The 18,368-nt window shown below is 40.4% G+C and overlaps 1 protein-coding gene across 1 annotated transcript in view; it reads left to right on the top strand.

Annotated features, from left to right (window-relative positions):
• LOC131515363 (uncharacterized) overlaps positions 1 to 18,368 on the top strand; it is a 327,128-nt gene that overhangs the window by 158,953 nt on the left and 149,807 nt on the right. The window contains exons 11-13 of the mRNA XM_058736129.1: positions 10,161 to 10,237; positions 13,298 to 13,421; positions 15,968 to 16,201. Of these exons, the coding sequence (XP_058592112.1) occupies positions 10,161 to 10,237; positions 13,298 to 13,421; positions 15,968 to 16,201 (435 nt within the window). The remainder of the gene's footprint in view (positions 1 to 10,160; positions 10,238 to 13,297; positions 13,422 to 15,967; positions 16,202 to 18,368) is intronic.

An 18,368-nucleotide genomic window follows, 5' to 3' on the forward strand; every position in this document is an offset into this window, starting at 1 on the left:
GAAATATATGTTAACTTAATATTTTTTGAAAAAAATCTTATTTTGAGAGAGAGAGAAAAAGAGAGAGTGTGTGTGCACAGTGGTGGAGGGGCAAAGAGAGAGGAAGAGAGAGAGAAAATCCCAAGCGGTCTCTGTGCTCAGTGTGGAGACCCGGGCACGATGTGGGGTTTGTTGTAGGGCTTGATCCCATGACTGTGAGATATTGAGCTAAGCCAAAGTCAAGAGCCTGATGTTTAACTGGTTGTGCTATTTAGGCACCCTAACTTAAAATTAAAGAATACTTGTTTAGCTCCTAAAATGTAAATGTCATTTTATGTGAAATTAAGGCATTGAAAGAGCAGAACATACGTGTGTGTGTGTGTGCGCATGTGTGTGTCTGTGTATGTGTAAAATGTCTCACCATTGTTTCAAGTGATTCTTGTTTATTTGGTACAGATACCAGAGGGTCCTATTAAGATTTAACCTGGCTTGGGCACCTGGGTGGCTCAGTCAGTTAAGCATCTGACTCTTGGTTTTGGCTCAGGTCATGATCTCACAGTTTGTGTCCTTGAGCCCTGTGTCAGACTCTGTGCTGACAGTGCAGAGCCTGCTTGGGATTCTCTCTCTCTCTCCCTTTCTCTCTGCCCCTCCCTTGTTTGTGCTCTCTCTCTCAAAATAAATAAATAAATAAGCTTAAAAAAATTAAAGATTTTATCTGTTTCTATAAAAAACCTGCAAAAGAATGAACCTCACACAAAAATAAATTCAAAATGGATGAGAGACCTAAATGTGAGACAGGAGACCATCAAAGTCCTAGAGGAGAAAACAGGGCACAACCTCTTTGACCTCAGCTGCAGCAACTTCTTTCTAGATATGTCTTCAGAAGCAAGGGAAGTAAAAACAAAAAATGAACTATTGAGACCTCATCAAGATAAAAAGCTTCTGCATAGTGAAGGAAAAAAATCAAGAAAACTAAAAGATAACCTGTGGAATGGGAGAAGATATTTGCAAATGACATATCGGATAAAGGGTTGGTATCCAAAATCTATAAAAAACTTAACAAACTCAACACCCAAGAAACAAATAATCCAGTGAAGAAATGGGCAGAAGACATGAATAGATGTTTTCGAAAGAAGACATCCAGATGACCAACAGGTTCATGAAAATGTGCTCACTCATCATCAGAGAAATACAAATCAAAACGATAATGAGATGCCACCTCAGACCTGTCAACATGCCGAAAATTAACAATTGAGGAAACAACAGATGTTGGCGAGGATGAGAAATCCTGCACTGTTGGTGGGAATGCAAACTGGTGCAGCCACTCTGGAAAACAGTATGGAGATTCCTAAAAAAGCTAAAAATAGATCTACCCTATGACCCAGCAATTGCACTACAAGGTATTTATCCAAAGGATACAAAAATGCTGATTTGAAGGAGCACATGCATCCCAATGTTTATAGCAGCACTATCAACAATAGCCAATCCAGGGGCGCCTGGGTGGCTCAGTCGGTTGAGTGACGGACTTCATCTCAGGTCATGATCTCGCAGTTCGTGAGTTCAAGCCCCGCATCCGGCTCTGTGCTGACAGCTCAGAACCTGGAGCCTGCTTCGGATTCTGTGTCTCCCTTTCTCTCTCTGTCCCTCCCTTATTCGCACTCGGTCTCTGTCTCTCTCAAAATGAATAAACATCAAAATAAAATAAAAACAATAGCCAATCACAACGGAATACTATTTGGCAATCAAAAATAATGAAATCTCACCATTTGCAACAACGTGGATGGAGTGTATTATGTCACAGCGAAATAAGTCAGCCAGAGAACAAACAGACGGTTGCTGGAGGGTAGGTGAGGGGGGATGGGCTAAATGGGGGATGGGCCTTACGGAGGCCACTTTTCAGGATGACGACTGGGTGTTCTATGTGAGTGATGAATCACTGGGCTCTACTCCTGACACTAGTAATTCATTGTATGCTAACTAACCAGAATTTAAATAACTAAATTGAAAAACATAAAGATTTTACCTGGTTCTATAAAATAACTTATAAATTATCTCTGTGTATGCTTTTGAGGAATCTGTTTTTTTATTCTTGTGTTCACCTTGCTCCATAGTTTAGTTCTATTACTTCATTGAAAAGCTCTCCGTACTTGAAGCTTCTCAGTGATTCTCCTTGTTCTGTGATAAGTCCCCCCATGTTGGACTGTCCACCTGCTCATTCCCAGGGAACATCAAGCATTCGTTAACTGTTGATGAAAGTAATGTAAAATATTAAGAAGGCCTTAAGGTGAATGACATCCGTGCAAAAGGGGAGACAGATAGAGTGCCCCAAATAATCCGTACGTTTGAAAATGCCCACATAAATTTAATACTGGTGGAAAAATTGTATAACTGTTAAAGAAAGCTCCTCAGAATGCTTTCTTTCCCCCATTTATATTAAGTGGCTTTATTTTAGAAAATATAATTTTTTATAGTGGAAAAACCACCTGGAGATTTTTTTTATCACTTTTTTTTTTCCTATTGCTGCTACTTCCTAACTCCAGTGTCCCTAAGGTAATTAGTGGGCTGAAATTTACATCATCGGCTTTGAGATTCTGTGAATATGAAGGAATAGCATTGTATGGTGACATATTGTGATGAGCATAGCAAAGCATATAAACTTGTGGAGTCACTATGCTGTGCACCCGAAAGTAATGTCACATTGTGTGTCAACTGTACTCGGATAAAAAAAAAATTATTTTAACTATTAATGATGTGATTTTGGGTCGCTCAGTCAGTTAAGTGTCCCACTTCGGCTCAGGTCATGATCTTGTGCACTGGTTCAAGCCCCGGGTCAGGCTCTGTGCTGACAGCTCAGAGCCCGGAGGCTGCTTCAGATTCTGTGTCTCCCTCTCTCTCTGCCCCTCCCCACTCGCACTCTGTCTCTCTCTCAAAAATGAATAAACATTAAAAAAAATTAAAAAAAAAATTTTTAACGTTTATTTATTTTTGAGACAGAGAGAGACAGAGCATGAACAGGGGAGGGGCAGAGAGAGAGGGAGACACAGAATCTGAAACAGGCTCCAGGCTCTGAGCTGTCAGCACAGAGCCCGACGCGGGGCTCGAACTCACGGACCGTGAGATCGTGACCTGAGCCAAAGTCGGATGCTTAACCGACCGAGCCACCCAGGCACCCCAACATTAAAAATTTTTTTAAAAAAGATGTGATTTTTTAATGACAAGTTTTTGTCGAGTCCCAATTCTTACTGTACTGCCACAATTTCCAACAAAATTTTGGAGATTTATGCAGATGATGGGATTATTTGGGGGATGATGCTTTAAATACACATATATTTATATATATGTGTATATATGTATAACATATATACACATATATGTATAAACATAAACGTTAAATATATATATGTGTATATATATTTAACGTTTATGTTTATTTATTTCTGAGAGAGAGAGAGACAGAGTGCAAGCAGGGGAGGGGCAGAGAGAGAGGGAGACACAGAATCGGAAGCAGGCTCCAGGCTCTGAGCTGACAGATATTCCAACATTATGGAAGTTGTTCTAAAAGTGATGGTTGAGTGCAAGATGAATATCTTTGACTGGAGTACATCAGAGACAATACGGTGAAGTCCGTATTTTGCTATATCTAGAGATGAATAATATCTGGTCATTGATTGCTTCATTTTTGATGCTAAAATTGGTTGTTGGTTTATGGTGATGGTATCTTGACTCATCTGTGATTTTCCCTTTGAAATTAAAAAGTCTGTGTGATTACTTGGGTATCAAACAGCATTCACTTCCTCATCAACCAGTCACGTTTGACGGCTTTATGTCAATTGATAATCCTTGCCAGAAATAATTCATTAAGAATGGCAAGATGATGGCTTTATATTCTACCATTTTGTCTAAATTCATTAGCCGTAATTCTTCCATAAATAGAACTTGCTTTGACCAACTGCACTTATTTTCTTATCTTGAATAGCTTCTTCTAAATGACAGGGTACACGTAGAAACAGTTTTCACCGTATTATGTCATTGGTAGACACTTTCCTCTACTTGAAAAGCCAAAGGCATGATTTTATTTATTTTATTATTTTAGTTTTTAAAGGCATGATTTTACATTTAACATCAGAACCATTTTTCCCTCACAACTCTAAAATACATCTCAATAACACAGTTATTAAAAATACTTTGAAAATTAAATAAATTTAGGAAACTGGTATGTTAGGAAAGTTTTCATGAGTTTGTAAAGTGATGCATTGCTCCTCAGCTACTTCTCAATATCTTCCTTACTCTGGATCATACCAAATACTTCTTGCATATTTGATTTTATGTTTCTTAGAAATTTAAATTTAAATGTTCTTTCTTTCTCAACTCACGTCTCCAAAATTTTTATATTCCCCTACGTATTAATAGAAAACCCATTCTTTTTTTAATTTTTTTAAAATGTTTTATTTATTTTTGACACAGATGGAGACAGAGTGTGAGCAGGGGAGGGGCAGAGACAGAGGGAGACACAGAATCCAAAACAGGCTCCAGGCTCCGAGCTGTCAGCGCAGAGCCTGACTCGGGGCTCAAACTCGCAAACCGTGAGATCATGACCTGAGCCGAAGTCGGATGCTTAACAGACTGAGGCGCCCCTAGAAAACCCATTCTTATAAGGGTCTGGGATCTGACTCCCAAGAGCTTTAAGTAGAAGATGTGAAGAATGGAAAGACAAAGACAACTTTCATTGTTTCTTGATCAAATGTTGTACATGACCTTCACTTCTATATTTGTACATGTTGTACATGACCACAGATTTTTTTTCTTATTTTGTTTCTTTTTGGAGATTTTTATGTTTTCTGTCTTTTTAAGTAGCAGATGTAAAAGTTAAAAAGGCGTAACTCTTGTAGCCAATATGGAGCAGATAGTCCATATCCCAGTGTGTCAAGCTCCTCAAGGATGCTCTGTATTTGGAGAAAGGCTTCCGGGAGTTTTTTGTTTGTTTGTTTTGTTAACCATAGTGTATCCTCACTCTTCACTCTGATATTTGAGAAACATAATACAGAGTTTAAAGTACTTAAATGTTATTATGAGTTTCATCTGGCAAGATTAAGCTATTTAAGTTTTCCAAGGCATTATTTTTATTAAATTTTTAAAAATGTTTTATTTTTGAGACAGAGAGAGACAGAGCATGAATGGAGGGGGGCAGAGAGAGAGGGAGACACAGAATCCAAAGCAGGCTCCAAGCTCTGAGCTGTCAGCACAGGGCCTGACGCAGGGCTGGAACTCACAAACTGTGAGATCATGACCTGAGCTGAAGTCGGACGCTTACCTGACTGAGCCACCCAGGCACCCCAAGTTTTCCGAGGCATTATTGCCTATTATTCTTTAGTAATTCTTGCCAAACTGTTCCCTGTGTAATCCCCAATTATAACAAACCATCCCTTGTTCAGACTAGTAGGATATGGTGGACAGTCTGGGTGGCAAAATATTTTGAAACAAATTCTACACACACACACACACACACACACGAATTATTTTTCTCTAAAAGCAGATATATGACTAAAGCGGCAAGAAATAATTGTTACATAATAAAGTTGGGGGTAAAATCTTCCTTAATGAAGTGATACCTTTTAATTAGCTCACCGTTAATAAATCGTCCGCGCTTCCGGAGTCCTTGAGAGGATTTGAAAATAGTTGGCTCCGTGAGGGAATTCATCATCTTTGCAAACCATGCTTGCCCTGTTTGATCTTTTTTGGAAAATGGTTGGTGCAAAGGAAAATTTCCTAAGTTTTAATAAAGTATTACTGTTTAGCTCTCTGCACGCCTTTCCAAAGGACCATACACATCCATCGATGCAAGCCTTAATTGTTGGCACAAGGATGTTGATTTGATCATGGGGTAATAATAGAAACTATATGGAGTGAAGTGAGTGAAAAAACTGTCACCCTGTGCATGTAACGTCTAAAAAGGCAATGTGACTCTGTGCAGGGCCAATTACGTGGATTAAGATGGGTCTTTGTTGGGGCGCCTGGGTGGCTCTGTCAGTTAAGCGACTGACTCGGGCTCAGGTCATGATCTCACGGTTCCCAGGCTGGAGCCCCTGTGGGGCTCTGTGCTGCCAGTGTGGAGCCTGGAGCCTGCTTTGGACTCTGTGTCTCCCTCTCTCTCTGCCCCTCCCCCACTCTCACTCTCTCTCAAAAATAAATAAACATTTAAAAAAGAAAAAAAAGACTGAGCTCTGGAACCACAGAGAGCTGTCTCCAGTCTCCACCGGGTACCGGAATCTCAAGGTCTCTGAGCCTCAGTTTACCCATCTGCAAAATAAGTGTGACGCTCAGAGTGCATGCATTATAGGGCTGTTGCAAGAATCAAATGACGTAATGCCTACAAACGTGCTTAGAAGTGCCTCGCCAGGTGGCTTCATTAACTCCCATCACCTAAACTCCATCGTCTTGCTGGTGAGAACCAGAAGCTCTGATCTCTTCTGTTACTGTCAGACTCACGTAGTTCACTCCTATTTACCGTTGCCACGCGGGTATCACAAAAACACTGCACATTTAACAGGTGCAACCTGGAAGCTTGTATTTCGTTCCTCAAAACTGCGTTTGCATTTCCTGCCCCACCTTTCCTTTCTCAGTAAATGGCACCACAGACCATTGATTTGCTTAGGCCAGAAATCTCAAATTGGTTTTTCGTTTTTCATTTCCCCTCATCTTCCTCATTCAGTTCATCAGCAAGGCTTCATAGCTGAGTCAAGTGGTTCGCCCTGTGTAGGTTGCTCTACATACACCGTTTGCTCCTTGGTAAACTTGCGAGTCTAAATCTGCCACGTTTTCTGTCACACAAGACTAAAGTGTGAGGCCACACCTGTAGGGCTCCTGTACCCTATGCTTCTGGTTGCTTTCCATCAATGGGGAGTCTTGTTAAGGGTTAAGAAGGAGAGAAGAGAGAACTCATATAATAGTTCCTCCCTCCTCCTTGTGAGGTCAAGGCTGCCTTGAGCTGGCTCTGTCCCTCCACCCAGGGTCACTGTTCTACTCAAGAGAGATGACTTTATATGACTCTCCTTCCAGTGTCTGGTGATGGCTGTGTGTCCTCATCCCTTCACGCCTGATGGTAGAATCAGCCTGCTCCTAAATCCATAGCTCTTGATAAAACATTTGTCATCATCTCATTTTGAGAATGCCCGTATTTCTACTGGGACTTTTTCTGATACAGACCCTAAGCTTGGGCTTTCTTGGTGATTAACCACAGCAAAATTCCCATTTTGCGTATTGTGGTTAACTGGTTAACTAGCCTTACGCCCGCCATGTTGGAACATGGGGTTCATGTGTCTCAGAATTTTAACTGAAAGTCTGGCATGACCCTTCAGTTCCTTGGTTTCTCCTCAAATTGTCACAGACTTCTGCAGTTCCTGCAGGATTTCTGCCTTGGAGAGGAGGGGATGAGGTGGGAGGAAGCCACCATACGTGCACGTTTGGCTGCTTGATTTCCTTAATTTTACCTCCTTCTTCAGTTCCCACTCCACTTGGAGCAAAAGGGGGGAAGAGTCCCCACTGCCTCTTGCTTTCTGGTTGTGACTTCCTTTTGATGTTCTCCATCTTGAGAAGACATTTCTCCTCTCCAATTATCTGAAGCTGAATGTTACCATAGCTGAACTTTGCTGAGAATTGTGATCTATTGGAGGGAGGAATAAATAAACACACATCTAATAGTTTCAAAATTTCATCACTGGTTATACATAGGTCAGATAATTATAACTTATTTACTTAAACCTTCTAATGGCTTCCTAGTTGCATATAATATGTAGATTGGTTAACATCACCTGCATGTCCAGCAAGGTCTGGCTCCTATTTATATTTCTAACCCAAGTTCCCAGTATTCTCCTCTGGGGCGATACTTAGGTCACAGCCAAACTTCTTTCCTTTCCTTTCCTTTCCTTTCCTTTCCTTTCCTTTCCTTTCCTTTCTATAAAGCTATGTCCTACCTCAGGACCTTTGTACATGCTGTTCTTTCTGCCTGGAACAATTAATTTCTTTTGCTCTTTGCATGGCTAAAAATTTTTTTACTAGTCTCATTAAAAAAAATTTCTATCTTTCCTAACCTTCCCCCACAAACTTGTCCCTTAAAATTCTTCTCTATACTATTCTTTGGGTTCTTCTCTGCATTTTCCATTCTTATCATACTTGCCATTGTTTTATTCATTTCTCAAGTTTGTTTTATTTATCATGTCCAGTAGAAAGATGGTTTTATAATGTCAAGTATAATGTATATATTTGTATACCACTGTATTTCTGGCTTCTAGCACAGTGTCTGGCATAAAGCAAAACCATAATAAATATCTGTAGAATAAGAGGCTGAACAAAGTACAGGGCCTAGTACAATGAGTATCAATGCTCAATAAATGCACATTAGCATTGCTATTATGAAATTCCTTCTAATTACTATGTGATAAACGTGAGAAGATTTACTTACTATAATTTACTTACTAGAAGATTTACTTACTAGAATCACAATATATGACATGGCATCCTTTCAGTGGAAACATGTGGTAGGGAAGGTCTTCTCTTGAAGAGATTTGTGGGTTTGGTTTTTGTCTAACCAAGTGGACTCCACTAAGATTCACTGAAGACCTACACAGTTTTAAATGGAATTAGATAAGCAGACAAAGCACCTGCTTGGATTGAAAGAGACTGAGAGAGGGGCACCTGGGTGGCTCAGTCAGTTAAGTGTCTGACTTCAGCTCAGGTCATGATCTCATGGTTTGTGAGTTCGAACCCTGCGTCGGGCTCTCTGCTGTCAGTACAGAGCCCGCTTTGGATCTTCTGTTCCTTTCTCTGTGCCCCTCTCCAGCTTGTGTGCCACCCCTCCCCTCAAAAATAAATAAACATTTTTAAAAAAGAAAGAGACTGAGAGAGAACAAAATAAAGATGTCTTTGGACTCCCAAATTCTACCGGCAGAAAACAGGTTGAGAACACTATGTAGCTGCAAACGTGGGTTACCTTTCATTAAAAAAAAAAGCAGGGAAGATCCAAAGAGTGGAACCAGGCATCTAGAGGACAGAGCTGAGAGCCACAGAGAAGCATTCCAACCTTGAGACTTAATCAAGGAACTGCCAACATTTGCTTGTTTGGATTTCATCATTGTTGGGGACTCAGGATCCTGGCCTCCTTTTAGCAGCTTTTCATAGTTCCATCCCGCACTGTCTCAGGATTCATCTGTGTGGCCAATAGGCTGTAGCAGAAGTGCTGCTCTGTCATTTCCAAGGTTAGGTTGCAAAGGACAGCAGCTTCCATTCTGAGATCTTTCTCCTTCTTTCATTTCCTCATCATTCACTTTCACTAAATATGTTGATATTTGTCCATATGATACCCTTTCAGAACATCTGGATCAGTATTCTTAGAAGGGTTGCTGCGTGTTATATTTTGCATGGCGCAATCCTGAGTTATGCCTGTTTGTCCTAGAATAATTGTTTCCTCATTGACTACCCAAGTGTTCTGGATTGGATGATAAATTACACGATCACAATTATTATTAACATCTCTAGCATCCTACACATTCAGCCATATGTCCATTTACATTTTGTTAAACCGTACCATTGTGTGGTGTGTATGCAGGCACGTGTGTGTGTGTGAGTGTGTGTGTGTGTGTGTGTGTGTGTGTGTGAGAGAGAGAGAGAGAGAGAGAGAGAGAAGCAGAGACAAAGAAAGCTGGGTTTGCAGGGCACGTGGGTGGCTCAGTTGGTTAAGCGTCTGACTTCAGCTCAGTTCACGATCTTGCAGTTCGTGAGTTCATTCCCTGCATCGGGCTCTGTTCTGATGGCTCAGAACCTGGAGCCTGCTTCACATTCTGTGTCTCCCTCTCTCTCTGCCTTTCCCCCATTTGCACTCTGTCTCTCTCAAAAATAAATAAACATTAAAAAAAGCTGGCTTTGCATCTCTCAATTATTTCTCCTCCTTTTTAAATGTTTTTATAATTCTCTCCACCTTCCTGGCCAAAAGTAACTAAGCAGAGTTAGGAAAGTCATAGTCTATAAAAGGTGGCTGCAAAAGGTGTAAGTCCCATGTTCTCATTTGTCTCCTGGAACCTCAACCCTTATAGTAGCATATCCAGGTCTTACAAAAACCAACTTCTATATATAATGCTTCAAGTGTTTTTTTGACCAATTTTATTTCATTTCTTTTTTCTTCCATGCAGGACCTGAAATGTGGAGGGGAAGGACTCAGTCAGTACATTCCTATGTCATGTTTAAACACTGACAAAACATTTGACAAGTACGTTCCTTCATGGTGGATTGAATGCATTTTATTTTATTTTGTTTGTTTCACTCTAGGTTAAATATGGGGCAATTATAGGCACCAAGCAGCCCGAGTTTGATTCACCTTAAGGATCAGGTTTGTGGGAGACATGACCTCCCTTCCTCCTGAAATTTATCTGTGCCCTTCCATTCCTATTTGACTGTTGGGGATGGGGCCATCATAGTAATGGAAGTATAGCTTGGAACCACGCCTTACTTACCTCTCAGGAAGTATCTAAATTCTTGATCCAGTGTAGGAGCTTCCAAGATCAGGCTGTGGCACCTGCTGTTTCTCTGTGCCAGGAGAGGAAGTGCAGTAGTGGTGGCTGTGGGTTCAGAGGGGCTCTCAGGGTAGATGGTCTCCCTTTGAATCTCAGGCTTTTATGCCTTATGACCATGTGACCTCAAATAAGATGGTCAACATTCCCCAGCATTGGTTCATCAGTGAAGTAGAAATAATAATACCTCATTGGATTATCTGAAGGGTTAAATGAAATAATAGATATAATGTTTTCAAAAGAGTACCTTGAACATGCTAGGCATCCCATAAATGTTAGTTAATACTCTATATCAGTGGTTCTCAACAGGGATCAGTTTTGGCCTCAAGAGACATTTGGCAATGTCTGGAGACTTTTTAAAAAAAATGTTTTTATTTATTTTTGAGACAGAGAGAGACAGAGCATGAGCAGGGGAGGGGCAGAGAGAGAGGGAGACATAGAATCCAAAGCAGGCTCCACGCACGGAGTTGTCAGCACAGATCCCAACGCGGGGCTCGAACTCACGGACTGTGAGATCATGACCTGAGCTGAAGTTGGACGCTCAACCGACTGAGCCACCCAGGCGCCCCTGGAGACATTTTTTATTTATTATTATTATCATGACTGGGACTAGGGAAGGGTCTGTTAATGGCATCTGGTGGTCGGGGGCCAGGGATCTTGCTAAACATTCTACAATGCACAGGCCAGCCTCTACAACAAAGGATTATGGGGTTCAAAATGTCAATAGTGCAGAGGTTGAGAAATCCTGTTGTATATATCAATGCTGTTTGCTCATTGTAATTTTACTTAATTTCCAATCTGACTAGCAGAGAAAATAAGGTATCAGCTGGAGTGGGGCCTGTCTCTCTGCGAAGACAATTCAGTGCCTCAGGGAACATGCCAAGCAGGCAAGATTGTATTTTGCTGAGATGTCATTCAGTGCTCAAGGTGGTATCACGGAGGTATAGGGTAGCATGTTCCCAGCGCCCAACTTTTCTGTGTTAGGACTTCAGACCAGGAAAATGGCCAGGGATGTCTGCAGGACATTATATGCAAGGGAGTTAATTACAGACTCATTTACAGTAGTGAGAGTTGGAACAAACCTAAATATCCAACAATAAAAGATTATGCCATGGGGAAAAAAATCGAGCCACATGGAAAATGCCTATAATGTACAAAGTGGTAAATATGGGTTACAAAATAGTATTTACATCATCAGTCTTATTTTGTAAAGAATAAAAAGGTATATTTTGCTACCTGGCTATGAGGAACGGACCTCAGTATTTCATCAGTGTTTATATCAGGGGCGTGGACTAATGGATGACTATTGTGGGGCTTTTTATACAATTAAATTTTGCGTAATGTGCAAACATAAGCATATATTTCTATAATCACAAAAGTAATAAGTATTGTATATGAGGGGAAACAGAGAGTAATAATATGCCACAGGACCTAATTCAAAATGAGCTCATGTCTGGTCTGGTTCCTGGTCTAGGTAGGGTCTGACTACTCACTCCAAGGGGACACCAATCTCTAGACTTACCTCTACGTACCTGATAAGGTGTTAAAACTGTGTATTAACCTTTTGATGTGCATTGTGTTTCTTTTTAACTAAGGGAGGTATTCTTAGGAAACCTTTAATTACAAAGAACTACGATTGTAACTAAGGACCTTCCCCCCACCTTTAGGGTGATAATCATGAATTCAGCATCTAATTATTTAGATTAAGTTTTTAAGATATTTCATGAGTGCCTTACAATGCTTATCAAAAGAACAAAGAAAGAAACTGAGGAAACCATCTCACTGTGGTTAACACATCATGTTTGATGTTTACTAATGAAATCTGTTTACCTTCATAACTGTATAATAGGGCCATTAAAGACAATAGATACAGTAGTTTAAAAGTAATAAAATTTACAACAAAGTGTATTTAATTTGAAATTGAATTGCCAGCAAATGGTGTCCTAATGAACCCTTGTGTCAATGGAGCTCTAACCAAATTAAGGGAAATCATTTCTATCACAAGAAACTAAATCAGCTGTGAGATCCAAAAAGGCCATTCCTCTGGTGGGGGTACAGTCATTGTCACAGATGGCTCTGCTGATGGAATTAAGCTTAAGTTAGGAGAAATGAAATACAAGATCCTTCTTAATTCAAATGAATTTGGGAACGCAGGCAAATGTTAGAAGCTCAAAATTAAATAAATGAATGAATGAATGAATGAATGAATAAATAAATAAATAAGTGAGTCATAAAAAAGAACCTCAAATAAAGGCAGTAAATGTTAACAGGAGGAAAAAAAAAGCCTGGGGAACATTTTTGAAGGTAGAAATAGATCTTGATTTCTGGCCATTGCATTAAAAAAATAAAAAAGTTTATGTCATATCACCTATTCAGCTATTTGAACGATTCCTCTACTTCCAAGTTTCTTCATCAGTTTATAAGATTGAAGGAGTGGGGGGCTGAAAATGAAGTGGCAAAATGTCTTACCAAATATTTGATCTTCGGTAATTTCTGAAACGAGCCACATTTTAATTACTGGGAGATCAGTATTGACTACAGGGAGTCTTGAATTTTATAGAGATCACATTTCAAAAGCTACTCATCTCCCCAACTTTAATCAACGGTAGTTGTGTGGTATTTATCTAATTCTCAGTTAATCTGACACGATGTTTAAGGAAAACATCAAATTGTGTTGTGGTTCCAAAGGCAAACCTTTTCATTATCCCCATTGTCAATTTCTCTTCCTTTTATCTCCCCTCCTCTTGTACCCACTGCAGAGTGCCAAGTCAACCATTAATTGCACATCGAGATGTCTGGAAAGAAAACAGGCCAGCCAAGCTCTGTACTCTCACAGACGTAACTCACGAATCAAAGGCAGCAGCAGCAGGACCTTGCTGGAAGGTGAGACTCTCATGACTGACTTTTTCTCGGATGCAAAAATGTGAAATGATGAGATCAACAGTTCTTGGCTCGCTGTGCTGGTTGGCTTTTCCTCCTGCTGGGACCCTCTAGAGAAACAGAGTTTCAACAGGACTTGGTAAATATTTTTGAGGAGAATTCTACGCTCAAATAGAAGGGCTAAAATTCTCGACTGTAAAGCATTGGGAATTCCTCAAGAATGGTGTGCACAGTGCCAGGCTGGGTTCCCACTAGACAATGAGGCAGGACTGTCTCCATGCAAATGAGACAGGTTTGAGATTTGATGAATCTTCTGTCTTCTGTCCCTACTCATCTGACACTCGCTTTGAGGAAGGTTGTAAATGCAAGAGAGATTGTGGTATAATTCCTCAGACTGGCATTTCTGCCCCCTAGTCACCATTCGATTATCTTCCAAATTGCTGTGTTTCAGAGAGATAAAGATTTTTTATGGCTTGCTGACTTGAAACAACCACAAGAGCCAGCAAAGAAATGACTAAGCGGCCATGCATAGTAATTCCATTGGTAAATGACAAAATCTTTGTTTGTATGACATTTCCAAAATTACTACAGAAGATGGATCTAAAATACAAAATGTCACATTTGGCATGCAAAACTATCACAATATATTTCAGTATAAAATTCATAGAGGCGTTTAATTTAGAATGTGTTTAATAACTCGGTCTGCCTGCATCAGTAATCCTGCCTTGAGGTTTAAAGAGCTTGTGTTATTTATTCACATGGCGTTAATTTTTAAAAAAAAATATTTTTGGAAACCAACATATTAAGGTTAAGTCTTTATTGTTAATTAAGATTTTCTAATTAAGGCAAAAATAATTGTTATTCTGATTGGTTTTTAAGTATGACTTCTGTGAGAAAACAAAAGAAGTTTAGCAACTTCCACTGTTTATTTAGCTGTGATTTGATTCCAGAAGCATACTATCTATATGGAAATATATATTATCGCTCACAAAATAAAGTCTAGGCAGGATTAAAAGGTACTTAACCGTTGGCTGCAGATTAATGGGTAGCTACTAACTCCAGGAGCCAAGAGAGTACAGTAAACTGCTTCGAAGAACGGCATTATTTTTTGCTTAAAGCACAATGTAATAGAGAATTCTTTGAGGTCAAATGATTCCAAAGACTATTTGGGACTTGTGAGTATAGAAAACATGACTTAATGACATTTGAGTTATTAATAATCCCAGTTTAATTTTTGTTTAATCTGAAACAAGTCCATTAAAAAAATCTTATCCATTTGGATAAACTTTCCAGCACTTACTAAAAATGAAAATGGCCTATTCCTGTGAGTGGAAGGTAAGCAATGAAGTTCAAATGCCCCATAAAATATTCTTGACTCCTGTTCTTTAGTTACATACAATGTATGCTAAGTTTTAGGTTAAAGCACACACAAATGCTACTCCGTCCTTTAGGTTTTTTTTTTTTCTCTCCTTGGAAGCCCATGGGGTAAGTTGACCTCATGCTTAAATTGAATAAAAGTATCTATCAGGTGAAGGGTTTGTCTGACCTACTTTGTACTTGACTCATCAAGGTGGTATAGGGAACAAGGGCACGCTGCCCAAAATGTACCACAAGGGCACACGGACTATTTTGAATTGAAGCTACTTGAGAGACAGCCAGTGCAAGACCACTCAGATCCTCCTCCGTCCCCCTGAAAATAGGAAATAAATCTCCCATATGAAAGGTACCCTCCCTTTACTAAGAAGTGAAAAGACATCCTTATCACCAGAGGTTGGAACTTTGAAGCGAAGAACGCTGTAGAAAGCTTGTTATTATTATTTTTTTTACTGATCTACAATCTCAGCCCAGATTTTGCTTGGAATTACTTCCTAATTAAAACTCTTAAACACCCATTTTCTTTATCCTGTCTCTTTCTCGCAACATTATTTTGTTTCTTCCTAAAATGTCTAAAAACTGCTTTCCTTGGTCATTTCTTTATGTCTCGTTTTCATTATTGGGCCTCCTTGTGCGTGTCAAAAAACGTTGGCTTCTTTCTCCAGTTCATCTGTTCACGTAAACTTAATTTTCAGTCCAGCAAAGACCTGGAGGGGTAGAGAAAAAAGCATTTTCCTCTCCTACGGCATCCTGTGGTCTGTAATTAGTGTCAGAGGTAAGGGTTTTTGCCTTCCAAACTCTTGAGTTTGAAACTCACGGCCCATACTCGCCCTCCCAGATACCTCGAAGAGGCACGATGTGTGGTTTTCAGAAGTGTTGGTATCCTGTTAATTCTATCTTATTATAATAGATGAATGGTTTCTGATGTCACAGATCATTAACATACCATGCTTAAAAATTGGCTAACCTTTCCCCTGGCGTAATTGGCAGGCTTGCCTTTTGACCTCCTAATTATATATCGTGTGTCCTCCTCTGTTATCATTGCTAATACCTGACAATTACAGGTTGAGCGAAAATAATTGTCTATTTCCCCCCACCCCCAAGAAGTGCATTGTGGCTAATTGTGTGGTTTCATCCAGTTCCTGCGTATTTCAGGAGACCTGCCTTGTCTTTAGGTTGAGCGCGGCCAGGCACCTCAGCATCTTCAAGTACGGATGAAATGTGCAAGAGGCCTCAAGAACAAGGCTCCCCGAGGCTCCTACCGCCTCAGGGTGTCCTTGCTTGGTCGACCAGGTGGCTGTGTCTTCCAGTGGCAGCAAACGGAGCAGCTGAAGACCAGAACACACCCAGTGAGGCATGATGGAAATTTTTATGATCTGGGGCTCTATTTCCACGAAAGCCTTTATGTGGTAAGCTGGCCTTTTTGCACACATGTCCCTTTTTATGTAGCTTCCTCACTCTTCCTATCTATCCATCTTTTCGTCTCTACTCATTTGGCTTGAGATACTCAACTTTGCGGAGTGAACAGAAAGGGTTGCATTCATTCATTCGTTCCTTCAGCCAATACCCAATGAGCCCCCACTATGCACCAAGCATGTGTTGGGGACCATAAAGGGACACCCTAAGCCCCGTGTAAAATGGAAATGCTGTCTTTATTTAGCAACCACATATATGGTGGATGCTTGGTCTAGTTCTCCTCCTTTTTAGGATTTACATGCTGAGTGATTAATGATGTACTACATGGGCGTGTACTACATGGATAAGCGTGTAAGCAGCCAGGGATGCTGATTTTAGGTGAGAACCAAGCTTGAGGCCAGAAGAGAAGTTGGAAGGATTGTTCAGAAAATATATTATGGATATAGGGAGGGGTTCTAGAAGAGACAGTGCTGAGTAAAGGAGGAAGAAGGTGGGTAAGGTTAACCAGTGACCCTGGATGCAGGGATGAGAAACAGGCTGGAGACCATCAAGTTCCCTTTGGAAGCAGAGAGAAGGCTCAGCCTCGTCTGGGGCATGTTCCATGAAACTCTAGCCCTCCCCCACCCCACAAAAAAAAGAAAGGAGGGTGGGAAGGGGCATCTGGGGGCTCAGTAGGTTGTGTCTGGCTTCAGCTCAGGTCATGATCTCATGGTTCGTGGCTTTGAGCCCCTTGTCGGGCTCTGTGCTGACAGCTGGGAGCCTGGAGTCTGCTTCGGATTCCGTGTCTCCCTCTCTCTCTGCCCCTCCCGTGCTTGCGCTCTGTCTCTCTCTGTCTCTCAAAGGTGAATAAATATTAACAAAATAAAATAATAATAATAATAATAATAATAATAATAAAGGAGGGTGGGTTAGTCCTGGGATACTTACCACATGCTGGTGCATTGACGTTGAGCATGAGCACAGACTGTTCACAAATACAGAATTGCCTTTTACACTATTAATTTGAAAGAGTAAAACACACATCTTGAGGGTCAATATAGGTATCGCAGAGTGATATTTAAGAGAAAAGCTAATTTCTCTCTAAAATAGATAGGAGTGTGTTCTCTTTCTCCATTTCCCCTTAGGTTTTGTGCTAAAAGGTATCCTTTTAATTAATTTTAGCATGTGGTGTTTCATTAAGGGTTGTAATCCATTATTCACATGAATATACTCTGCAGATAATGTCTTGTATTTATTCTGACCAACTGAAAAAATGAAAATAAGAGGCAAGACTGTAAAAAATGAGCCATTCTGTATGGTAGATCTATAAACTCCACACGTAGGCTGTCATTATTTACTTGTTCTGAGAAGAGAATTATCAACCTTCATTTTTTTGCCACCTTTACTTTCTAGATATCTAAGACCCTTGAGGATAGTGTTTTTTTTGTTGTTGGTTGGTTGGTTGGTTTTTGTCTTCTGTTTTTTTCTTTTTAATGGTCAACAACTCTGTAGTGAATTTTAAAAATAGAAAACATATGGGGCGCCTGGGTGGCTCAGTCGGTTGAGTGTCTGACTTTGGCTCAGGTCATGATCTCATGGCTGGTGGGTTCGAGTCCTGTGTCGGGCTCTGTGCTGACACCCCAGAGCCTGGAGCCTGCTTCGGATGCTGTGTCTCCTTCTCTCTCTGCCCCTTCCCCATTTGTGCTCTGTCTCTGTCTCTTAAAAATAAATAAATGTTAATTAAAAAAAAAAAAAGAATAGAAAACCTATAGCATCCATAAAAGCCATGCCGTTGAATAATGAGTGCAAAGTCTCAGGTGACCTCTGTGTTTAGAAGTTGATGGGGCTTCAAAAACAAAGAAAACAAAGCCTGCTTACCACTGGGAGCCTAATAGACAAAATAGACATTTGGTGAAAGTCACAGCTTCATCCCAAGGTGTATCCACAGTCCACTTCAGACAGGATTTGTAGAATTGGCTGTGTTGATGGTGGTGAGAACACCAGAGGTCTCTTTCAAACAAGAGACCAGAACTCTTCCTGGGAAAGAATTCTTCCTGAGAGAAAAGGAATCCCCACTGAAAAACATTCACTGGGGAGTCAACTCTCAGTTGGCTCATCTGTGAGATGAGGTTAAAAATATGTGCCTCTCAGATGCATCGTGAGAAATGATGGAGATAATAC

This window comes from Neofelis nebulosa, chromosome 6 (genome assembly GCF_028018385.1).
Source record: "Neofelis nebulosa isolate mNeoNeb1 chromosome 6, mNeoNeb1.pri, whole genome shotgun sequence".
NCBI classification, from domain to species: domain Eukaryota; kingdom Metazoa; phylum Chordata; class Mammalia; order Carnivora; family Felidae; genus Neofelis; species Neofelis nebulosa.